The following is a 26794-nucleotide window of genomic DNA, read 5'->3' as shown; positions in this document are numbered from 1 at the left end:
ATTAAAACTAAACTTTAACCAACCTAATCGATTATATATATATAATCCAACAGTTTATTTATTTACACTATAAGTCATGCTCACTGTTTTGGTTGCCCTTATAGGAATAAATGGTAGGAGCATTAAACGATATTCATAATAGGAGAATAGTGTCACTTCTATTCTAAAGAAATGATAAAATCTGACCACATGGACTCCATGCACATTAAATGTTGTTTTACTCTTTCCTCATTGCAAATATGAGACAAGCTACTATAAATACTAATTGTAGGACCATATATGTAATTTCATAAAGAAATAGAAATACCTTAAAACCATTATTCGATCACACTTCCTAAATAAAATGGCTAATAGTCATTTACCATAAAAATTTCTTAGGTTCATATGTCGATCGATACCACTCCTCCAACATACCTTTTACCTACCTCTTTATTCGTCTTTCCGTCAACAAATCCTAGAAATTATCGTCTTTTTCTGCTCTCATTTTCGCTCATAATGAATTATTCTCTCCGTCATCTTAGGAGAAAAAAATGGTATTTTCATTTTTATTTCACCCATTATCTTTGTTGTTCTTTAAATTTACACTGACTTAAAAAAAAAATCAAATCTTATGATAAATATTTGAAACGGCATTTTAATTATTACTATATTATATTTCTAAATTCAGTTATATTTATACTTTGTTTAGTGCTTTTTAATTTATCCTACAGTATTGGCAGGTGATTTATCTAGTTTCAGGATAAGATGGAAAGCAATTATAAAGATATATGATCAACCTCATAAGAATAATCATTAATTAATAAAATTAAAATCATGAAATCACTTTAAACTTAAGTTCAATCTATAAAAACTTTAATTAAGTTACTATCTCAAGTCTAATTATTTTCGAATTAAATAATACAAGTACTTAATAGATATTTTTAAACTTAGACCAAGTGTTGAAAGAGGTCTTAAATTTATTAATTAGTGCTTGATAATTTTTCAACCAATGAAATGGATTATTAGAGCATCTCCAATGCACTCTTATACACATCAAACTCTTTATTTTAAAGAGTCATATCACAAAATAATACTTCAATCTGCTCTTTATTTTTTAAATATAAAATAGATAGTTAATTTAGCTATGCATTTGATTAATTAATAAATGCACTACAAGTTTCTGTCCATTTGATTTTATTAATATTTAAAATTTTTATTTTTCACTGGTAAAAGTTAAAAAGAAAAGAAAAGAGAAATATAAATTATTAATGCTTAGAGCATCCCCCATGGTGCTCTTTATTTTAAAAAACATAATTTCTACAATAAAGAGCATCTTAAGTAATATTTACATATAAAGAGTAAAATATTTTATTTAAGTCCAATAGACTCTTTATATTTTATTCTATATTTTACTTTATTTTCGTAAATATTAATAGTTTTAATTTCTATTTCTTTCTTTTTTTAAATTTTTACAATAGAAAAAGAAGAATTGTAAATATCAATTAAATTAAATGCATTTTAATTTCTCTTTCTTTCTTTTTTAAATTTTTACAATAGAAAAATAAGAATTGCAAATATTAATTAAATCAAATACATAGAAACTTGTAGTGCATTTGTTAAATATAGATCAGAGAGTGAAGTTTGACTCTCCATATGTAGAGAGTCAAGTTGACTATCTATTTTATATTTAACAAATAAAGAGTGCATTAGAGTGTTATTTTATGATAGAACTCTTGAAAATATGACATATATAAAAAGTGCATTAGAGATGCTTTTAGAGAAATAAAAGCATATTTTAGGGAAATAAATGATATGTTTAAATAACATATTTTACTCTTTGTCACGACCCCACCTGTGGGCCCGTGACCGGCACTAGGGAATGGGTAGGCTTAAGGCCACTGAAACCCGTAGTAAGCCTGACACTCACTGATTTAAACAAATCTCATCTCAAATTAATATTATTAAAACCACAAATTATCTTAATAGCTACATTCTACATAAATACTTCGGTCTGCCAGAAAAACTAGGCGAGACCGGAAATTATAGAAAATTTACAACCGATACATCTACTATTACTACTGCGGAGAATCTAAGATTTACCAATTTACATACCAAATCAAATACATCACCCGATGATGAAGGAGTCGGGTTACTGAATAAGAGTCGCGGGAGGACTAACAGTCACGAATCTGAAAAAAAAAATAAATGGAGACTGTCAGTCTCGAGAGTGAGTTAAAATCATATATCTAAAACAGTTTCCAACATTTCAATATCACATTCATTTAATTTTAAAAATAATTAATAAATCACGCGAACCATACGTGTCATGTTAAAACATATGTGTCATGCCATGCTTAAATAAAATTTATTCCACATGCAACGGGACGGAGTACTTCAGTATAACCCTAATCCCAACTCTAACATCTCGATTTATTTCAACACTTATGTCTCAACTAACCTCAACTCTAACATCTCAAACCTCTCATTCCAACAGGACTGGCGCCCAGAGAGCAAAGCTCGACCAGGGACCTTACCTCCAAATCCGGTCCACTTAACTCTCGGCCTTAGCCTTTCGGGCTCTCTTATCCAATAAGACTGGCGCCCAGAGAGCATAGCTCGACCAGGGACCTTACCTCCAGTCTGGTCACTTAAATTTCCAAATAAGCCGGCGCCCAGAGAGCAATGCTCGACCAGGGACCTTTACTCCGGCAACCACACTCTACTAAGCCCAGAGAGCGATGCTCGACCAGGGCAGGTCCTAATCTTTCTTTCTCAAAATTTTTACCTCTTTACCCTTTTCCTATCTCTCTCATATTATATTGGAACACTCATCCAACTCCTATGTTCTACTGCCGTCCCATCCTGAGTCATCATGCAATATTAAAATTGGTAATAAAGGAAAAATATATTTAAATAATAATTAAAAGCATCAAGAAAATAATGATAATAATTAAATGAAAAATTAAAATTGCAAATGAATAATCACAGTAGCAAATCAAATTTTATGCATGACACGTGCATAAGCGATATATGACTTTAACTCACAGGTTTGGCGAACTCCTAGCTCTGCTCCGGTGCCTCGGTTGGAGCGAGCCGAACGAACTGACAATCTAGTCACGGAAAATAATTTATCAAAACGATGAAACAATTACAATAGATCCTAGGTCTAGATTCCTAGGACTGACTGTCTAAGAATCTCGACTCAGGAACTACCGAAAATTCGGCAGAACCTCCCCTACAACACGAACATTACCCCCCGTAAAAACGGGTCCAGGACCTACCAGAAAAACATTCCAAATATCCAACAATTTAAACAACGGGAGTCGGGTCCCCAAATTTCACTATTTCCCGACTCCGCCACACAGCACAAAATACGACTATGGCAGCCAACTGACAGACAATTATTTATGACTCACAAAAATCATCAAATACTCAATATAATCCAATAGACACAATTAAACCAAGAATTTCTAAAATTAACGGGCAAAGATAATTCTGAGGCGCTCGGTCGACTACTTCTGGAGTCCGATCGACGATCCGAACATACCATCGGACTCACAACGACGACCGATGACGATCCCCGCCCGATTTTCCGATCCGACACCCGATCATCCGGAGAGATTTGCGGACGATCTCGACCGTCGATTCGCGAACGAAGCCCGATCGCCACGAAACCAAGTGCCATCGCGAAGCTTGAGTTGAGGAGAGTCGGGATACATCCTCCGATCGTCCATCCTCACGGATCTCGCCGAAAAACGGCCGCCACCATTTTCTCTCTCCACCGGATCTTCCGTCTCCGACCACCACAAAGGCCGTTCGCCAAAAGAAAGCTCGAAGAGCCGATCGCCACCCGACTCGGCCAACAACGCCGCCTTCCTCCCTTCTTCTTCGGCCATCGCCTCTCTCTCTCTCCGATCTACTTTCTCTCTCCCGATTTCTTTCCCTTCAATATCGACATTTGACCCCTGAACTTTTCCTTATTACAATTTGGTCCCTCAACTTTCTTAATTACTTACAATTTCATCTTGCAGTATTCCAATTTGACCCCCAAACTTCTTTTTAGCCTTTCAATTAAGCCCTTAACTAATTAATTTGGGCCAAATCCGAATTATTGAAAATACACAATTACAAAAATACCCCTGACCGACATATTTATTTACGAAAATACCAAACTCACAAATTTCCATTAAAGCCCATAAAAATAAAATTATACTTTTAATCCTTATTCCAAAATAATCCTCCAATTAAATCCTATACACAATTAAATTAAATAATCAATTTCCAACTTAAAATTTAATACTACTAATCAATTATAATACCAATTTTCCCAAAATTCTTTTATAAACATCCTTTACAATTCTACCATAATTGTCCAATATATAATTTTACTTATATAAATATGCATTTGGAAAAAAATTTGAATAACCAAAATATAATCATTTCTCAAATAATTTATTTGAATAATTTCTTAAAATTTCAAACTAATTGGGTATAGAAAATAACTCATTTATTTGATTAATATTAAATTTTTTTCATTAAATCATTTCAAATTAAACCCAATAATAATGAAGTTAAAATTAACTTAAATAAAAACTCATTATTAAATATATAAAAATTCCGGGTGTTACATTCTCCCCCCCTTAAAAAAAAAATTCGACCTCGAATTTTAAAAGAAAAAGGGCTACACTCTAAGACTGAAACTAATTAGGAACCTCTCATCTCCAACTCGGCTTCTCGAAAACTTTCCTCGGCAGAAACTAAACTAAACCACAAGACTCATCGACAAAACCCTTAAATAAAACTGGCGAACCTGAAAATCCGCGATCCTCACTTACTACTCCTCGGAAACCAAATCTTCACTTGCTTCCACACACTAAGGGTCCAACACGAGCAAAGCATCGAAAATACACTTCCTCAACTCAGACCTACGAACAACTGGATTTAACCTCAGAGAACATTACCAATACTTGGCGGCAAGTCCAACTTACATGCCACCTCACCAACCTGCCGACAAAACCAAGGGTTTCCACACAAGAAGGGCCAATTCTGATCCTGCCAAAAATTCACTCACCAAATTTCCTTCCTAATGACGTGTCCCTTACACATGTAGAAAATTCTTAACATCCACATCACATCATCAACGACATAACATCCATCTGATCGCATCAACCGATACAACAATGCCATTCTGACACAAGATTCCTCTTTGACTAAAATCCAAAAGCGTCCTATATTATCTAACATGGGGCCTACTACGCCACAGATTCATTCCCACATCAACTCAGCTTGTCATCCAGAGAATTCTCAAGCTAACACTATTTACTTTAAAAAATTTACTTATTTATTTACTTTATAATCATCACTAATAAAAGCTTTATTATCTTGGAAAAATACTTTTATAAAATCGTAAAACCTTTAGCCATTTCTTTATATAAAATTTTACAATATCGCGCGTCAGGGTGATGATGCCCCTATCACCAAGGGTTGCAATGCACAATGTATGATGCATGTCCTAAAATGAATTTATGCATGCCTAACAGTGAAATGCCATAATGCATTCTTACCGGACTGGGCACAACATTGTATTTTAAAACATTTGTTCTACTTAGAAAAATAGATAATGTTCGCTTAAGTTTCTCTGGATTCTGAGCGTCCGAAAATACTCCTGCCACCTTTCTTAAGCTTCTTACAATCACCAACTCAACCATAATAGCTGACATCCGCTCGACTTCCCAGGCACTACCTTCGGCGCTACTCAAAAAGACGATGCCTGATGCGATGACGAGGCAGTCCATGACATGACTGCAACCACGCTCTACACTAAAACTGACTGCGGTGCCCACCATCGAAACAACAATCAAAGCTTCTAAAGGCGGACTGCACTAATCACTTGAAGAAACAACACGAGTCTATCGCGCTTCGGATCCTCCCATCGCTACAAAGCACATTCTCAGCACATCACCAAGGACAAGCTTACAAGAAAGGAAAGACTGACTCTCTAACAGTGAAGGCTAAGACACTGGAGTCAATGAAAACAACAAGACAGACATGATCCTAACTCCGCAGTACCAAGAAAAATCTTAACTTAGGTTGAAGGAAATCTAAACCTAAGCTCTGATACCAACTTTGTCACGACCCCACCTTGGGCCCGTGACCTATGACTAGGGAATGGGTAGGCTTAAGGCCACCGAAACCCGTAGTAAGCCCCGACACTCACTGATTTAAACAAATCTCATCTCAAATTAATATTATTAAAACCACAAATTATTTTAATAGCTACATTCTACATAAATACTTCGGTCTGCCAGAAAAACTAGGCGAGACCGGAAATTATAGAAAATTTACAACCGATACATCTACTATTACTACTCTGCGGAGAATCTAAGATTTACCAATTTACATACCAAATCAAATACATCACCCGATGATGAAGGAGTCGGAGGACTATGATCACGAATCTGAAAAAAATATAAATGGAGACTGTCAGTCTCGAGAGTGAGTTAAAATCATATATCTAAAACAGTTTCCAACATTTCAATATCACATTCATTTAATTTTAAAAATAATTAATAAATCACGCGAACCATACGTGTCATGTTAAAACATATGTGTCATGCCATGCTTAAATAAAATTTATTCCACATGCAACGGGACGGAGTACTTCAGTATAACCCTAATCCCAACTCTAACATCTCGATTTATTTCAACACTTATGTCTCAACTAACCTCAACTCTAACATCTCAAACCTCTCATTCCAACAGGACTGGCGCCCAGAGAGCAAAGCTCGACCAGGGACCTTACCTCCGATCCGGTCACTTAACTCTTTAGCCTTTCGGGCTCTCTTATCCAATAAGATCGCCCCGGAGAGCATAGCTCGACCAGGGACCTTACCTCCGGTCACTTAAATTTCCAAATAAGCCGGCGCCCAGAGAGCAATGCTCGACCAGGGACCTTTACTCCGGCAACCACACTCTACTAAGCCCAGAGAGCGATGCTCGACCAGGGCAGGTCCTAATCTTTCTTTCTCAAAATTTTTACCTCTTTACCCTTTTCCTATCTCTCTCATATTATATTGGAACACTCATCCAACTCCTATGTTCTACTGCCGTCCCATCCTGAGTCATCATGCAATATTAAAATTGGTGATAAAGGAAAAACATATTTAAATAATAATTAAAAGCATCAAAAAAATAATGATAATAATTAAATGAAAAATTAAAATTGCAAATGAATAATCACAGTAGCAAATCAAATTTTATGCATGACACGTGCATAAGCGATATATGACTTTAACTCACAGGTTTGGCGACCTCCTAGCTCTGCTCCGGTGCCTTGGTTGGAGCGAGCCGAACGAACTGACAATCTAGTCACGGAAAACAATTTATCAAAACAATGAAACAATTATAATAGATCCTAGGTCTAGATTCCTAGGACTGGCCTAAGAATCTCGACTCAGAACTACCGAAAATTCGTGAACCTCCCTACAACACGAACATTACCCCCCGTAAAAACGGGTCCAGGACCTGCCAGAATAACACTCCAAATATCCAACAATTTAAACAACGGGAGTCGGGTCCCCAAACTTCACTATTTCCCGACTCCGCCACACAGCACAAAATACGACTATGGCAGCTAACCGATGACAATTATTTATGACTCACAAAAATCATCAAATACTCAATATAATCCAATAGACACAATTAAACCAAGAATTTCTAAAATTAATGGGCCAAAGATAATTACCGAGACGCTCGGTCGACTACTTCCGATCGACGATCCGAACACACCATCGGACTCACAACGACGCTACCGATGACGATCCCCGCTTCCGATTTTCCGATCCGACACCCGATCATCCGGAGAGATTTGCGGACGATCTCGACCGTCGATTCGCGAACGAAGCCCGATCGCCACGAAACCAGTTGCCATCGCGAAGCTTGGTGAGGAGAGTCGGGATACATCCTCCGATCGTCCATCCTCCGGCCGGATCTCGGCCGGAAAAGTCGAAAAACGCCGACCGCCACCATTTTCTCTCTCCACCGGATCTTCCGTCTCCGACCACCACAAAGGCCGGCCGCTAAAAGAAAGCTCTCAGGAGCCGATCGCCACCCGACTCGCCAACAACGCCGAAAACAAACAAGCCGCCCCGGCTCTTCCGCTGCTGCTGCCAGCGCCGCCTGGCCGCCCACGCCCGACCGCCGCCTTCCTCCCTTCTTCTTCTACCATCGCCTCTCTCTCTCTCTCCCGATCTACTTTCTCTCTCCCCGATTTCTTTCCCTTCAATATCGACATTTAACCCCTGAACTTTTCCTTATTACAATTTGGTCCCTCAACTTTCTTAATTACTTACAATTTTATCTTGCAGAATTCCAATTTGACCCCCAAACTTCTTTTTAGCCTTTCAATTAAGCCCTTAACTAATTAATTTGGGCCAAATCCGAATTATTGAAAATACACAATTACAAAAATACCCCTGACCGACATATTTATTTACGAAAATACCAAACTCACAAATTTCCATTAAAACCCCATAAAAATAAAATTATACTTTTAATCCTTATTTCAAAATAATCCTCCAATTAAATCCTATACACAATTAAATTAAATAATCAATTTCCAACTTAAAATTTAATACTACTAATCAATTATAATACCAATTTTCCCAAAATTCTTTTATAAACATCCTTTACAATTCTACCATAATTTTTCAATATATAATTTTATTTATATAAATATGCATTTGGAAAAAAATTTGAATAACCAAAATATAATCATTTCTCAAATAATTTACTTGAATAATTTCTTAAAATTTCAAACTAATTGGGTATAGAAAATAACTCATTTATTTGATTAATATTAAATTTTTTTTTCATTAAATCATTTCAAATTAAACCCAATAATAATGAAGCTAAAATTAACTTAAATAAAAACTCATTATTAAATATATAAAAATTTCGGGTGTTACACTCTTTATATTTAAATACTCTTTAAGATATTTTTTTATTATAGAAATTATGCTCTTTAAAATAAAGAGTACCATTGAGGTGCTCTTAGTTGTTAATTTATAGTATTTTCATTTCTAATTTATTATCCTTAAATATACTAGAGTAGTACCACATGTCATATGTTGTGGATGGGAATTAACTTTATTAAGCTCCACCTTTATGGGAAAGTTAATAGTGTAATCAATTATTGAGTAATGCTACATAGTAACATCTTTTTTTATCTCATTTTTTGCCCAGATGATGTAGTATATAATATTTTTACATAACTAATCTTTATTATTTTAAAATTAAGAGATAGTTTTGTAAAATATTTAAAACATTTAGAGTTTATTCGTCTAAAATAAACAATGGAGGTAGGGTGTTTAGTTGAAAAGTTTTTATGCAAGTGATAATTGTTTCCCACTGAATACTATATTAAAACATTTAATAAAAACTTAAGAATTAATAACTAATTTTTAATTTGACTTTTTTATTTATTTGGACAACATTATCTTTATTTATACTTATTAATACTAATTTATTTTAAATTGATCTCATTTAATTAATTTTTTATAATTTATAATAAATAATTCTTATTTTAAAATTATACTTAATAGTTAAATTATTGTAAGATTTATAATTATGGCATTTAAAATTTTAAAAATTATTATTTTAATATTAATTTTAATTTCTTCTTTAAAAATAATTTTTATAAATATTTTCAATGATAAATCCAATTGAGCTAAACCAAATAAACTATAATAACTTTAATTATCATTAGTAATTTTTATTAATTTATATTATTAAAAATTATATAATAAAATAAAATATATTTAAATATGAAATATTCCTTCAATAGTCTTTTAATATACTAAAAGCAATTACTAATAAAATTTTATCAAACGATTTAATTTATCATCAAACTCTATCAGCCATCAATTATCAGTCACAAGCTATCTTTTTCACCCTTTTATCCCATAATAGAAGGAGGGATATTTCGTTCTAACTAGGGAAGTTATAGCACTGAAGGAAATGGTCTGTCCAACCAAGCAATTGATGCTACAAAAGCCTCTTTTAATTCTTATTGTTTAAAGATTTGTTTAGTTCAGGCAATCATGGTAGCTGATGTTCATAGCTGGTAGCTGATAGCTGATAGCTCATAGATTAAATCATTTGGTAAAATATTATTAGTGATTGTTGTTAGTATGTTAAATAATTATTGAGGGTATAACATATTTTTAAATATATTTTATTTTATTAATAATATTTTCAATGACACAAATTAATAAAAAAATTTATAATAATTAAAAATGATATAGTTAATTTTATTTAGCTTAGTTGTATTTATTATTAAAAATATTTATATTAAAGATAGGAATTAAAATTTAAATTCTACTAGTAATAAATATCCAATTTCAAATATCATAATTATTTAATTATTAAATATAATTTTATTATAAATTATAAAAAGTTAATTATATCGCATCAACTTAAAATAACTTATTATTAATAAATTTTATTAAAAATAATATTGTTCAAATAAATAAAAAATCAAATTAGCTATATACTCAGCAAAAAATACTCTGAAAATAAAACTGATACAATTAGTAGCTGATTGAGACTAAATTAACTATCAATTGCTGATTTTTAAGTATCTATCAAATATTTTAATGTGATTATTTAGTAAAAATTAACAATTAACGGTATAAAACCTTTACATCAAATACTTTCTAAATTTCATCATGTAAGCTATTAGGAACTTTTCATGGATTAATCATTTTTAGTTTTCAAACATAGAATAGAATAGAGCCAAGTGGATATTCATTTCTTTCTTCTTCTTCTTTTTTTTTTTTTTTTCACCATGTAAGCAAATAGTTGCAGATCGGTCAATTAGAGCCAACAATAATTCCTCCTGTCATATGAATTGGGTATGTATTATCGAACTTTTCTAAAAATAAAAAAGTCATTCATTAATAATGATTATTATAAATAAAAAGTCTACTTACTAATTAAACGCTGACGTTTTAACTTTTTAATCATTTTATTTAATTTTTTTAAAATTTACAAAATATTACCTAATTTTTTTTAAATATATCATTCAATAAAAAATTCTAACCATAGATAATTAAAATAAAAAAAATATTGAGTCAGCAAAAATATGCTAGCTCACAATATCAAAATGGTGAGTTTTGATTTCAACACTCGCCATCCTATCAGGCATTTTTCAAACACTTTGCCTACATTCTATAAAACACAAAATTCACCATTCAATTAAGCATTGTATCAAACACTTTGCCTACACTGATAACTAAAACAAACAAAAACACAATGATATCACCATTATTAAGCTAAGCCTGAAAATAGTTATTGCATTTAATTATATACAAGGAAGTAAATTCTCTTCTTTTTTTTTTTTCTTTTTTTTCTTCTTCCTTCTTCCAGCAATGCTTGCAGATAACATGGAGGGCCTTATTTTCAAAAAGTACATCAACATCAGTGAGTTCCAAAAAGGAGTTATAACAACTTATTTATAGTCATATATTTGAGGCCAAATAAGATTAATAACTATAAAAATATTATAACTTAATGAACGTTTGAGTACTAAAATTTTTCTTTGAATTTAATATTTAATTTTGTCGATGAAATAATAACACTAAAGATAAAATATATAAATATATTGTTATATTATACAAATAAGATTAATGAGACAAAATAATACTATAGCAAGATAAAATATAGCACAATATATATTTTTTAAAATTATATATATAAATATTATTATATAGAAAAATATTTTCTTAAGACGGGACTTAAAAAGTTTATAATTTATTATAACAGAGAGTTTATTTCTATTTATAACTAGTCCAAATTGGGATCGTAATTTTTTATCACTGCATTAAGATTATTTCTATATAGAGTACCATTGTAATGAGATTTTAATATACAAACCAATACAATGATGGCGTATGAGACCAGCCATGCGGTGGGAGAAAGATTACCATTTTGAGATGGTGAATCAACATATTTTAGAAGGCCAATTATATTTTTTACTTATAAAAACTATCATTAAGATTGATTTATATAAATAAATTTAATTTATAAAAAAAAATAAAAAAAAATAATGAATAAAGAGTAAGGAGTTGAAGTTAGCTACCGTCAACAGTAAAAAATTAAATTACAGAAAAAGGTCTCTGTAAGCGGCAGCTAGAGTTTTAATATATATTGTCCATTTGCCATAATGGCGATTGCTGGTTTGTCTAAGGACTGAAATTTCTAAAAATTGAAAATAGAAAAGCATAACTAAATTGTAATTTGAAAGAAATAATAATCTTAATTGTAATTCTAAGATATTTCAAGGATGCTAATATAAACTCATTATTTCACACACCATAAGCCGATAGGCATTTTCCTACCTTTACCCAAAGACTGCCTTATTTACTCTTTTTTCTGCACAAACTAGCACACTATTTCCACGTGCCATAAACGGAACTCAGTAACTCCTAACCCATTCACTATTCTCCACGTGTTGATTAAGGGTTTCCTACATCAACATTAAAAAGAAAAGTACTTGAGACAAGATACATTTCCAAATCTGTCCTTAAGATACCAGTGCCTTGAAGTGGCAAATCACGTAAATTTCATCAGATTCTTTCCCTTTTTAGTAATTCAAATATCTTCACGGAGCATCCATAGCCAAAAGTTCCTATCCTCGGATCACCGAACACAACCCCTAAATTTCCTATAAATCATTTCCTGACTTTACCCATTTCTTCGATCCGCATTCTTCAAAATTATTTCTCTCAAATTCTTTAGATATCCATTTCCTTTCTTCAAATCGATTCGCTTTTTGTTCAATTCGCTTTTTCCTCTATTTATTGATCATAGTTTCATCACTTGCCGGAGATTCGATTCATTTCTAGGGTTAGGGTTTTTGTAGATCTATTACAATTTGATATTACAAAGAGCGGTTTTCTTAGATCTTCAAATCTAAGCTTGTATATTAGCTTTTTATGGTGTTAATTTTTCTGGGTCAGGTTAATTTTTTAAGTAATTCTTTGAAATTTTGAGAGTTTTCGTTCCTTTTTTTACATATATATTTTCGATTTGTAAACACGAAATTAAAAAAAATTGATATTGATTTTTCTGTAAATTGAACGAAAAATCCAGGATCTATTATTCGATTTTGTAATTTGAATTGACGAACTTTGTTCCAATTTATCGTCTTGTCAATCCAATTGATATTATCGATTTGCACCGGCGTGTCTCTAGGTACATTTACGTTTCTTTTAGCTGAATTATGCGATATTATTATTATTATTATTATTATTATTATTATTATGTGAATTGATGATTTAAATTGTAGATTTATTTTGTCATGCATAATTTCTTTTATTATCTTCGCTACTTGTATGTTTTTAAGACCTTTCTTTGCAATTTTTGAATTCAATAGAAAATGGTAACTAGGAAGATGAAATTGGAAGGAATTTTGACATTAGGAAGTGAAATTTATACAATGCTTGGCCATAAATTTAATGTCTTGGAATTTGTTAGCTATCATCTTCTTGTCTTATTTTTTTTTTCCTTAAAAGAAAAATTTACAGTACAGTACATAGTAATAGCATAGTTTTGATGTGGCATTTGATTGTCAGTAAGTCTGGCTACTACCCATCCCTTTTTTATCGGGTGTATTTGGATGCACACATATATATTAGCTTACCTTTGCTAAGGGAGTAAGTTATATTCCCATCAGTTGTTGGACACACTCTTTTATCTAGAATATGCAAGGATTAGGGAAGTAATAAGTTGCGAATATATGTCTTAGTGGGAATATATGCCAAATTTTACATACAAGTGCTGAAGCTAATAGATACCGACAGTGATTCAGCTCAATTGATGCTAAATTGCTAGTTATTCTTTGTTGTGTTAGCTAAGACAGCAATGAAGGCAAAGAACCAAGTTTTATGGTGTTAACTTTGTAGTTTGTCTTTGATTAAAAATACATGGTTTGATCAGATGGCTCAAATTTTCTTTTTTATTTTTCTGATGAATAGAGTAATATAACTTGTGGTTATACAATTATCGCATTTCATGTGCACTTCAGTTGCTGCTGATTTGTTGATCATTTCATTCATTTTTGTGTCTCTGATTGGTGATAAAATATAAAATTCGTTACTTTCAGAGAAAAAAAATGATCCACAAACGGCCTTTTGTTGATGATGATTCTTATGTGGTCGCTCGTAAGCACTCTAAACATCTAGAACACATTGATCAGCTTACTCCAATTCTCCCACTTGATGATGCTTACTCAAAACCTATGATTCCAGGTAATGAATCATTGACAATTTTGTTTTACAAGTAAATGGATTAATTTGGAGAAATGAGACATATTTGCATTGTCTTACAAACTTAGCTATAATTTGCAGTTCATACTCCATATATTGGAAGCATGGCCTATTTGATTTATTGATGTTGAAAGTGGCCTTCCAAGTGCATTTTTTAAATTCAATAATAGATGTTTTATTTTTCGTGTCATTTGACTATATGTGATATAGATTGTCCAAGTGATTGGGACTTAAAGGCAATTCAGGTATTGTATAAGCTAAAAATTTGGTTTTCGGCTTCAATTTTATTTGATCAATCTCTAGTTTGCAAACTTCATTTTGGGGGTGTTTGTTCACAACCATAATTAATATGGTTTTAACGATGTTATGGGCAGTGAATTGGTACTAAGCCAATCTGTCTCATGTGCTGCCAGAAAATTCTTTTGAAAGTTTATCTCTAGGCTCACAGATCTCTAAAATTGAGTTTTCTTTGACACTTGCTTGTGCTCCACTAATTGCATCAGATACAATTCATATTATGGTTAAATTGATGATATTAAATCATCTAGTTAATAATCAATTTGTTCTTTCTATGAAGACGGTGAGGACAGTTTTAATAAGTGTCAAGATTTTGGGAGGTCTGGAAGTGATCCAGTCATATCAGTTTCAAATGAGGGCAACAACCTTGAAAATGGTGCCTCTGGCTCTTTCCCTCATTTCTTATGGATCAACAATGGTATTCTCGAGGCAGATAATCTCTCACTGTTCCCAGAATATTTCGATCATGGACACCAATTAAGGGCTTTATTTCAACCTGATGAGGCATTTTCATGTCTTGACTATCCTTTTCGGAAGCCAGTTTCTATTGGGCCTGAGCATCAAGTTTTTGTACCAGATTGGGAGGGGGTTTCAAATACCTCTTCTAATCAGTTAGATAAGTCTAATCCTAAGGTTGCCCTTGCACAATCATCCAGCTCTAGCATTATAGTTGATGATGGTTATGAGGAGAGGCTGATGGGCACTTGTATTATTCCTTTGCCGGAACAGGAAGTACCTGCAAGCCATAGTTCTGAAAGCACCATAACTAACTGTAGCTGCCTTGAGCAGGGGTCTATTGATTGTGTGAAAAAACATATCATGGAAGCTAGGCTGAAACTTAGGGAGAACCTTGGGAAGGATATCTTTGAGGGGCTGGGTTTCTATGATATGGGGGAATGTGTTGCAAAGAACTGGACTGAAGAGGAAGAGCAAATTTTTCATGACATAGTTCTAGCAAACCCGGCATCACTGGGTAGAAACTTCTGGGACCATCTGTCAGTAGCATTGCCTTCACGAACAAAAAGAGAGCTCGTCAGTTATTATTTTAATGTTTTCATGCTTCGGAAGCGTTTCGAGCAGAATAGGTTTGATCCAGTAAACATCGACAGTGATAATGACGAGTGGCAAACAAGTGATGCTGGAGTGGCAGAGGAAGATGAAGATTCTGCAGTGGAATCTCTAAACGGACGAGAAGCCACTGCTTACTATGAAGATCATGTTGATGACTGCAATGAACATGTTGAGGATGAGGATGAAATCGGTGCTTCCAAAGAGAGTGCTGATGATGATACTCAGAGAGTTGCAACGGACGAGGAGTATGAGGGAGACTTAGATGATGTTTCAGCAGCGCATGTTGGTGTTTCCACTGTTGGTTGTGTCCGCGATAAAGGCTTCAAGCTTTTTAAAGGGATTTCCTGCAGCAATGGAAATGATTGTGATATTGAAGATGACTCATGCACATCATATGAGTATCAGCGAGAAACTATAGACTGTGGTGGTGCACTTGATATAGAAACAGATGGAAGACACTCCAGTCAAGAGTGATACTCAGGGAGCACACTGTTAATGGCTGCAAAGAGGATGCTGGGAATATGAACCCCCTGCAGTTGACGCTTGGACACTACCATGGTACGCGAAGGAAGGATTCCTGTTACCATCAGAAGCTTGAATAAAGAGGCTTGCCTAGAAAAGGATGGACATGGCGTTTGATGGAGTAGTGTGATGTCAATTATAGTGGAGATGTGTGATTGTTATCATACGATTTCTTGAGTTGAAATTGGTAGGCAGGCATCAAATCTCAAGGCCTTTTTGGGATTCAGTTGGGATGGTTGATTTCCATGGATGGGCCAAAGGAACTCTCATGGGAATGGCCAAGCTGGCAGTTGCAAATCTGTGTAGCATGACTTTCCTGTTTCCTCTGTTTAGACGAGGCTCGTGGAAGTAGTAGCTACGAAGTGATTAGCCCACTGTGAGAAAGCTAGAGGATGCAATGGAGTTGGGTCCCAAATATTATGGGTGCATTAGCTCTTAAAATGGTCTTATTGTTATTCATTATTATCTCAATAGAAATGTGGTTTGTCTATCAGTCAGTATTGATTGTGTTTCTTGGCCTTACTATGGTATGAAATTGCTTTCGTGGTTGTACTGGTATCAATTTCAGCAAAAGATGACAAATTGTCAGGGGGCAACGGAGCAAGGATGGGGCATTGCCATGAGTTCTGTCTAACTTCTTTGTGTTGATGTGTCTTCCTATTCTTTACCTAGTGACTTGGCAAGCAGAGGGTCTGGACTCTAATTCGGTTTCCTGTTAGCATAAATACATACTTGAAACGCACCTGTAGGGGCATGGACATGGACGATGATTAAACAGAAGTGAACTAGGATAAAATGCCATACAAGTACAGCCGCAAAGCATTTCCTTCTCTATATGATAGACTGCAACTCATAGCTTCTTCGAGAATTAAGTAAATGTCCTCAGTAGAAATAGGCTTAAACAGTAATTTTCCACTTGGACTTTGTTTCTCTTTTGTCAATCTACTTAGAAATTAACTTTCTGGTCCATTTATTTCAACAAAAGTAGCTAATTAGATCCAATTCTCGATAGGAAACTTTGGAAGGAAAGTGACGTGAATTAGTATAATCCATAGTAGGAGAAGAAAAAAGCTCGGCCGATATTATTTAAACAGTAATTTATAATAGATCTAATAGCTTGAATAATTTAAATCCTTACAAAACTTTGTTATTTTGTTAAATTTCTTAAAATTATCAATTTAGCCATAAAAATCTAAGCAACATGAGCAAAGATATAAATGCTAATTCAAATTGATGGGTTCTAATATCATATTATTTATACATATTATTTAATTTTGATTTTCATTTTTTAAGTTGTATTCATGTTACTATTTCCGCTATTTAATTTTGATCAGTAGTTCAATTTGGCTAAATTAGCCAAAATAATAAACTATTGCAAAAATTTGAATTTTTTAAGTTATTAGTCTTTTATAATATTCCATGCTCTTTCATTATATAAAACAAAGAGGTGGGGAGCAACGTCCATAACTAAAAGCAATAGCATCCTTTCCTTTTTCTTTTTGTTTACATTCTTGTTGTTATAATTACTGAAGTAGTCAGTTTATGAGCTGAAATTATTTGGCATAGATCAAAACAAGGAAATTAAGACGAAGACTTTTAGTGTGCATGGAGAGAGGTGACAAGAAAGAAAAATGAAAAAACAGAGAAAAGAAAGATAATGTTGGAAAGCAAAGAAAAATTCAGACTACTTTTTATGAAAGAAAAGGGCAGAAGGAGAAATATTGGAAAAATATTAATTTATGATTTTATCAAGCATCTACCTTATGCAGTAATATTTGTGACACATTTAGGTTGATTATTGGCAAGTTAGGAGTAACTCGGTGAAAAAGTTGATTTCCGAACTAATTGACCATTGAGAACAAAATTCAGGGAGCAAAGTACTATTTAAGCCAGCAAAATACGTGGAAACAATCAAGGAAATAGTATAATTAGAAGAACATAAGACATTAATTTTTCTAGTTGATGTAAATGATAGCCCAGCATTCGGATCTGATCCATGTTTGCCAGCTGTTGGGTGTGGTTACCAAACACTCTTCTGGATTAAAATAACAGAGAAGACCCAATACAGAACCTTGCAAAATAATTAAGGATACTTTAGACAAAGAATAACTGATTGAACTATCATACTACTGAGTAAGAAAATGGCAAGTTTATAAAATAAATATTTATATATATATATATATATATCTTCAGATTACTAAGATCCTTGCAATGTTTTTATGATTTAACCATAGAAATTAATGTGAGAAGACAACCACCAGACCCAACAAAATTCTTTAGCATATTGATTTCTTGGCTTTTTCCTTCTTCTCTCCAATTCTTACCTCGTACCCTAGAGTCATAACAACAATTAATAATAATAATAATAGTAATGACGACCTCATGTCATGTTATTTAGACTAATTAGCATGTTATTCTAATATTGAATTATATCAAGGAAACCATTCAATTCGAGAATCATATCAAAGTAGTATAACTATGTTGACAAAGTAATACAAATAAATATGCATGTGATATTCATATCCTCCTAGATGACAACATCAAGCCATACCATGAGTTTATTTCATTGCACTATATTAAGTATCGCATTCAATACAGAGAAGTCTTGAGTTTAAGTTGGTTTAATCTCTATAAATAAAAGAGAAATCCAGCTAAAGAGGAAAATTAAGAAGTACAAAATGATAGGAATTTACCATTTGATTTGTATGCTGCTTAAGCCTCGAATGGGACAATCCTAGCCATTGGATGAATAGTCATTGGAGTGTACAATTAGCGACAAGGATTGAAAAGGGAAACAACCTTTAGCTGCAATAAATTACTTCCAGATCAAGATATCCATTCTAACAAATGAGACTTTCCTGTTAACAAAAATAATTAACCATCAAAAGAAATTGCACATTTTTCTTTTCACTGTTCCCGAAATACCCATTTTGTTAGCAAATTAATAAATGCAAGCCAGTAGTGGAGCTCCTTGTATATAAGCCAAAGCGAGTGAAAGTCTATACCTTTATAGCTTAACTTCCATGCAAGTATTTCTTCCTCTTCTTCTTCTTTCCTTTTTTTTTTTAAAAAAAAAAAACACACTTCCAGTTCCTCTGTCACTCTTTGTTTCTTGTTGGGTCTATTCGTGCTCAATTTTGCCATTTCCATTTCAATATCTCGCTTTTCGCATATACTTCAACAACTACCCAGTGTAGAGACAGAGTGACAAACAGAGGTTGCTTTGTTTTCTGGATTATTTTCTATCTCCATTTTTGTCTCTTTTGACGGATCAAGATCTTTTAATCTGGGTCTTCTTCGTTAATTGATTCCTCTGTTTCTTGAAGTTTCTTGTGTGTTTGTTTCCAGGGAATGTGACTGAAAAATCTTCTCATTCTTCCTGGAAAATTGAGGTTTTCCTTGGTTCTGTGATCTGGGTTATCTTCTTTTGTTTTATTAGGCTAGTGAAATTCGTTTAAATGGAGGAAGATCGAAAAAAGAAACGCCATGTCTGCAAGCTATGCAACAAGAGTTTCTTGAGTGGAAGAATCTTGGGTGGTCACATGAGGACTCACAGGTCTAGAAATTCAGTCGAAGAAGATGTTATTCTTGAAAACAGCAATATGGGTGATGAAGGTTGTTATGGCCTAAGAGAAAACCCGAAGAAATCTTGGAAATCTTCATTCTTGAATGATAATGATGATAGTTTGTTATCAGTTCAAGAAAGCGTGGAGTGCAGAGTTTGTGGCAAACAATTTGAGTCAGCAAGATCTCTTCATGGTCACATGAGGCATCACTCAGTTGAAGAAAGGAATGGAGTTCGTTGCAAAGAATGTGGGAAAGGGTTCAAGACAGTAAGATCTCTCACTGGTCACATGAGGTTGCATTCTCTAAAGAATAGGGTCTCTAATGAATCAAGAACTAGTCCAGGGCCTAACTTGGTTGTAATAGCTTTACCAAATGCTAAGACTGTGAATCTTGTGAGAAGAAAGAGATCTAATAGAACAAGGTGCAAGGTTACTTCTCCTAATTCTTCTTTCTCAAGCTTGAATGAATCTGTATCTGGTTTTGAAATTGAGCATGAAGTTGAAGAGGTGGCTCTGTGTTTGATGATGTTGTCTAGGGGTGTATATGAGTCGGGTGAGTTCAAATCGGTTGGTGAGTCCATGAATACTGATTCTTTGTCATTTGAGGCTAAACCTTTAGACGAGAGTAAGCAAATGGGGAGTAGTGACGGCGAAATTGATGTTTTTGATGGTGATGAGCTTGTCAAGAAGAAGAAACAAAGAGTCGAGAAGTTTGATTCTTGTGCTTCAGATTCTAAGAATAAGACCTCTGAAGGTAGCGACTGTGATCGTGATATGGCGTGCACTGAGGAAGAGAAGATCCAATTGGAATCTTCCACTGTGAATTCTTACCAGCCCGCCGATTCCAAGAGGCCAGAAGTAGGGGATGAATGTGACTGGCAATTATGTGATACTGAGGTAGAGAAGGTAATTCATGTTGAAATGGATAGCAGCGCCACTGAATCACACTCGAGCCAAGAAACTAGGGAAAAAGTTGGATTAGATCTTGCTAGTCTAGAACACGTGATTTATACTCCAAGCAAGAAAGCTGTTTTTGATGCTGAGATGGGGAAGGATTCTTGCACTGAAATAATATGTTCTACTGCAAATTTTGATGATTCTAAAAAGAAGAACCAATTCCAATGCAGGATCTGCAGCAAGATGTTTCTCACTCATCAGGCACTTGGTGGTCACCAAACCTTACATAGAACATCAAAAAGCTCAGCTGCTTTGAAGATTGATAACTGCCAGGAGGGTATCCAGACTAATAGTTTTCCTGAAAAGAGTGATGCCAGAAGCGAGGCTGGCAAGCTTGATAGCATCAAGAATTCAGTGGAGCAGGAAGAGGATGGAATGACTACTACAGGATATCAGTTGAAGAAAAGCAAGGAGCATAAATGTCCTATCTGCTCCAAGTTATTTGTGTCAGGCCAAGCTTTAGGGGGTCACAAGAGGGCTCATCCTGCTAAAGCCAAAGAAGAGCAGAATATGGCAATGCAACAAGAAGTTCCTGGCATATGTGAAGCACTTGATATTAATCTCCCTGCGATGATTGATACAGAGTCCAATGATGAAGCTGGGTTCAAGTCATGTTGGACCGGAACCATCTACAAGCACGAGCCATTATTGGATGTTATTGCTAGTTAAGGCAACCGGAAGCAGTTCAAACAAGTGGAGAATTTGTTGATTTTTCATGTTCAAGTTGCTGCTAATAGCTTAGCTGACAACTGCCCTCTTCTGGTTTATTCTCTTACATTACACATCTTTCTTTTGTACATGAACTGGCGAAACCCCATTGCTGCATTACATTTGGAATTCTGATATACTGAAACAGGATTTATTTTGCCCCCCTTTTTTTGCATTTTAGTGTTCTCACAGATAAGTCAATAGGAGGAGATAAGTAGAAACACAAAACTTATTGACCTTAGGTTGAAATCCAATTTTGGCTTCACATTCTTTTTGTACCAAAGTGTTCAAACAAAATGCAACTTACTTTTTTTTTTTTCTCTCTTCTTCCCTGTTGCTGAGGGTTAACTGATGTCAGTACTTTAGCTTCTGTTCAATCTAGAAGATAAATATTTGAGTTGGGAGTTGGAAAAAAGAGAAGCATGGTGACAATCACAATGATTAAACTTTGTACATGACATATAGTATCTGTTTATCTAAAGCTAAAGGTGGTTGTTTAGTCACCTAACACATACATATGACATATTATCTCAAATTCTCTGTCCATCTTAGCCATTTCTTGCTCTCTTTTTGTTTTTTCTTTATGTATATTATATGATCAAGTATATAAATTGTATTGCATTTTTATATTTATATTGTTTACATCTCTCCCTCTTTCTCAACATCTTATGAACAATCTTCTTATGCTCCCTGGCAGCTAGGTAAAGCAGCCTTTGCCTTGACCTCAAAGGTGAATATCTCCTGCTTAGTTTATTATTAATAAGGCTGCATAGGACTAAACAACTTTATAGCCTTAAAAACATTCGGTTGTACCCAACAGGCAACAGATCAAACTTGTAAGAACACCAAGCTCTTCTTAGTGTTTATTAGGCTAAAGGTTGCTTTCATGCAACTGATACTTGTAGAGCAATGCTAAATAGGCAGATGGCCCTCCTGCCTCTGTGCAGTGCCCACTTTGACGGATGCTCTAGTGACACTTTCCTCCAAGCAGAAGGCACATCTTCTCCATAGTGCAAATATCTTTAAGCTAAGGGTCCACTACTTTTCTACTGTGTGGGGGTTGTGCCGCGCGCTTCGACATGGGTAACATAAAAATAAAATGGTTAAAAAGTAAAATAAAAATAAAATAAATCTGAAAAATTCAAAGGTGTATTTTACCTTTAATAAATTCAATTTTAAAATATAATTCAATCTTTATAAATGATAAAAATTATTTATATATATATAATACTCAAATTTAAATAAATATATTTATTTGTATTACTTATGGATTAAGAAAATTAATTTATTCAAATCTATTTATAATCTAATTTCTAAATTCGAACTCGATTAACTATACACACTTGGTGGCCCTACACCTGTGTTATGTTCACATTGGTTTTACTAAATTAGTTTCCAGGTTAGTAAATTGGAGAGTTCTAACTCCGCTCAGCCAAATCTTCATTCCAAACCAATTGAAGTGGGTTATAGGAATCAGTCTCCACTCTAAATTTTACTTATTTTAGAGATATAAAGTCCCCAACAGTCTGCATCAGACTGAAAAATAAGGATGTCAAATCAGTCTGCCATGGATTAAGGAAATAAGAAAATTGCTCATGATTAAGAATCAGAGAAGCCATGTGCATGCCTGAGAATTGTTGTTTATTATTTTCTTTTAGGCAGAAAGACAACAGTGTTCCTTGAGTTGAGGCTCACATGTAAGACCCATTTAAGGGAAGGGAGATCTACTTCCTAATTTTGTTACCTTACAACGTGACACTGTTGTACAAGTTTCTTAAGAAATAAAAAGAACGTGACAGTGTTAAGCTGGAAATGAATTGGCACAAAATATTAGCTAAAAGTTTTTCTATTTATGTTTCTTGACTTGAACGTGACTTCAGAATGAGACTACTGCTTACTTATTAGTTTCTTTAGAATTAGTGTTACCAAATTGCATGAGAAAAGTTACAGGTGGGAGCTAGACCTATCCCGGTCTATGTTTTCGTGGCTTTTTGAATCGATGGATTCTAATTTATGGTTTTGGTTTTAACCAACATAAAAAATAATATTAATAAAAAAATAAAATATTTTAAACAAACTATGCGAATAAAATTAAATAAGTGAAAATTTATCCTTTTTTTTTTTTTGAAATCGAAACTGTCGGTTTTTGAATTAAAAATAACATTTTCTATTTTAGCTAGAGATTTCGGTTAGAAGAAAACAGTCCAAATCAGTCTTCGCGATTTAAAGCCGGTTCGACAGTCTGGGTTCAAACCCGAGCCCCTGGGGAAGGCTAGTGATAGCTAACCCCAAGTTCATACAATGGCGTGTCCCTCAACATGGGTATGAGTCAGGTTCCTGATCAGTTGATCCTTCTTCTTCTCCCAAGTTTAACATCAGTTGTTTGTTTAGTCACCAAAAGGCCATGTCCCCCAGCCAATTTAAAAATTCACAGGTAAAAATTACACCTCCATTGACTGCTCATCTTTATGTTTTACCCAGTGCTAATCAAGCAGATATAAAACTGGGTTAACTATACTATTCTTTTTAATAAAAATAATCAATTCTTATTTATAAAAATATTGTCTAAACAGGGTGTATTACATTAGTAATAATAATAGTAATAAATAAGCTAAAAAGAAAATTAGTAGATGGACCTATTTGCAAAATTTCAAAAGTAAAAACCCGAATGGCAGAAACAGTTGCTATAGTTTCTTTGTCTGTCTGTCTGTCTGTCTGTCTGGTGTAGTTTAACAGAAGAACGCAACTAACCGTCTCTCACTCTCTCTTTCTGCTCAAAGCACAAGAGAAACAGAAAAAGAAAAAAATATAGCATATATTTATATATACATTAAAATTTAAAATCCCCAAATGAATTCAATCCCTAATTCAAATCCACCACCAGCTACTACTACTACTACTACTGCTGACCCATACTACTCTTTCTATCTCCAAAACCCTAATCCTCTTTTCTCTCTCCAACTCCAACATGTCTACACTGACCCCTCCTCCACCGAGCTCCGACCTCCTGGGGTCGACTCCTACCCCTCCGTAACCTCCTTGCCACAGCAGGGCCACGCTTTGTCTTATACGCAGGTCGATGCTTCTGCTTCCGGCTATTGTTTGGATCCCAATTTGCAGAATTGGGCTGCGAAGGAGGCTGTTCGGCAATATGGATCCGACCCGGCTGGATATGGAGCCGCAGTTGTAAGTGGTTCGTCTTCTTGTACTTCGTTTATTTATTTTAAATAAGTTTTTTTTAATGTTTGTTATTGAGTATTGAACAGAAAACGTTGTGTATTTGCCTTTTGGATTATGAAATTACATTGTTTTATTTATAAACATGTCAGTGTCTGCATTTTCTGATGATTGAATATTTATGTATTTAGGCATAGTTCTTAATTGTTATACCTATATATTGATCAAAGACTATTAATTTCAGCTGCTTACACTAAGAGTTTTTAGTGCTCGTGTCAGTTTTCCTTTTTCCGTAATAGTTTGTTCTATTTAAAGCTGCATCATTTAGAACCTCCTTTAATTGTATTAACATAAGTAATATGATTTCTCTTGTCCTATATATTAACTATTCTCTCTAAATTGAGTGATCAGATCCAAGTTAAGCATAGGATTCATCCTTCCAAATCTGCAACTGATTAAAAAGATTGTCTCTTTATGTGCATACTGTCTCACATAATCATCTTTGTCAGCACAACAGATAGGAATATGCTTATGTATGTTCATATTTTAAAATTCTATTGTAAGCATGTCTCTTAATGAGTGCCTTTCTATGCATGAGACACATTTTTTATGCTTTCTTTGTAGAACAGACTCTCAATGAGCACCAACTTATACTGCTTAACTAGAAAGTTGGCACTTTCAATGCTGCTTTTAACTTTTCCTTGTAAATCTTTTGTTCTTTGTTTAAGCTATTTGTTTTATTTTTGCAAGTAAATTGTTGTAGAAGGTTTTCTAATATTAAGAGTCTTTGGGTGGCGATATGGATTTATGGGAACTCATGAATCGATTGGATACAAGACAAGTCAATCCCTAGGAATGGGGAGTTACATGTGGTAGTAAGAGAAAGGAAGGGAAGTAGAGCGTAAATGAAGTCAACTGAAGTGGTAAAGCAAATTGAAATAATATGGAGAAAGCTAACAGGAAGCATGACCTGTTAAGAGAGCTAATGAGAAAAACTGTTCTTATAAGATTACCCCTGGATCTGCAGTTGTGAATAGTTCGAAAGGGAACAAAAAAGAAGAGAATAAAGATGATTAATATCATCTGTCTGCATATTTGTTTTATATACCAATATTTCATGTTATTCATCACAAAATAATGTCTGCTTGCATCTGCAGAGTGTCACGATTCCTCAAGATGGGACAGAACAGATGGCTCTTGCCCAATCAGGGACCAGTGCATGGACTAACTTCACATTTCAGATTCAGGGAAATGGCATTTTAAATAAGCGACAAAAGAAAATAAAGGTCGTCCAATCTGCGTATTGTGAAGTTTGTAAGGTAGACTGTAACAGCAAGGAGGTACTTGACCAGCATAAATTGGGAAAGAAACACAAGAAGAACGTGGAGAGATTACAGCAAGCTCTTGTTGGACCCAGTGCTTCATATGGGACACATAATCCAGTAATTGGACCACAACAAAACCCTGAAAAGCACAACACTGGCAGCGTACAAAGGAGTAAGAAGAAAGTAGCTGTGCCACTAGAAGATCTGGAGACAAAGAGAAGAAAAATTGTTGAAGGTGGGGCAGCTCAAGAGGCAGTTAGAGTATGTGCAATTTGTAATGTGGTGTGCAATAGTGACAACGTGTATAATTATCATCTTGCTGGACGAAAGCATGCTGCAATGCTGAAGAAACATGGAGTGAAAATGGTTGCTGCCACCTAAACATTTGAAGTTCTTGGAATCAAAGTTTGCGAACCTAGCACTTATTCTGAGCGATTCAATCTTTACAACGCCCATATTTCCCTTCAAAGGTGTTACCTGTTTTAGACGGATACTTATTGGGAGAATTATAGAATTTCATGCAGAAGTATTCGTGTTTACCCTGTATAGACACTCGGACACATTCATTAAATTTTAGGCACTTGGCCTTCATGATAATCCTAAATCCTCAGGTTTTGAGACTCAGGTTCACTTGATACCTAGTGTTCCACATCTCATGTTTCTATTTCATCTTCCAAATACTTTCAATAAGATCAAGTTGCAACTGGTGTCTAATTGGCAATATTGAAATTTAAAAGCAGTGTGACAAATCAATGGTGAAAGTGACATTGTTGGAGAAACCTTTTAAAGTAACTAAATTCATACAGGGAATCCATTTGATTAGAATTTAATTTGGTAAGAATTGGAATTAAGCATTATCAAGATA

The 26794-nt window shown here is 34.1% G+C and overlaps 3 protein-coding genes across 3 annotated transcripts; all 3 read left to right on the top strand.

Annotated features, from left to right (window-relative positions):
- Positions 1-12671: 12671 nt before the first annotated feature.
- LOC8285043 lies at positions 12672-17165 on the top strand. Its single transcript, XM_002526043.4, has 3 exons — positions 12672-13233; positions 14144-14288; positions 14884-17165. Exons 2-3 carry the CDS (start codon positions 14153-14155, stop codon positions 16146-16148), a joined length of 1401 nt encoding a protein of 466 aa, XP_002526089.2. The 5' UTR covers positions 12672-13233; positions 14144-14152; the 3' UTR covers positions 16149-17165.
- A 2028-nt stretch (positions 17166-19193) lies between these two features.
- On the top strand, positions 19194-21973 carry LOC8285042 (zinc finger protein 600). Its single transcript, XM_002526042.4, has one exon. It carries the CDS (start codon positions 19655-19657, stop codon positions 21386-21388), a length of 1734 nt encoding a protein of 577 aa, XP_002526088.1. The 5' UTR covers positions 19194-19654; the 3' UTR covers positions 21389-21973.
- Positions 21974-24107: 2134 nt separating this feature from the next.
- Positions 24108-26564, top strand: LOC8285040 (zinc finger RNA-binding protein). Its single transcript, XM_002526040.3, has 2 exons — positions 24108-24613; positions 25762-26564. Exons 1-2 carry the CDS (start codon positions 24278-24280, stop codon positions 26308-26310), a joined length of 885 nt encoding a protein of 294 aa, XP_002526086.3. The 5' UTR covers positions 24108-24277; the 3' UTR covers positions 26311-26564.
- Positions 26565-26794: the final 230 nt, after the last annotated feature.

The sequence above is a fragment of the Ricinus communis genome, chromosome 5 (genome assembly GCF_019578655.1).
Source record: "Ricinus communis isolate WT05 ecotype wild-type chromosome 5, ASM1957865v1, whole genome shotgun sequence".
NCBI lineage: Eukaryota > Viridiplantae > Streptophyta > Magnoliopsida > Malpighiales > Euphorbiaceae > Ricinus > Ricinus communis.
Note: the sequence above shows the minus strand (reverse complement) of the source record. Positions and strands in the feature narration are given on the sequence as shown.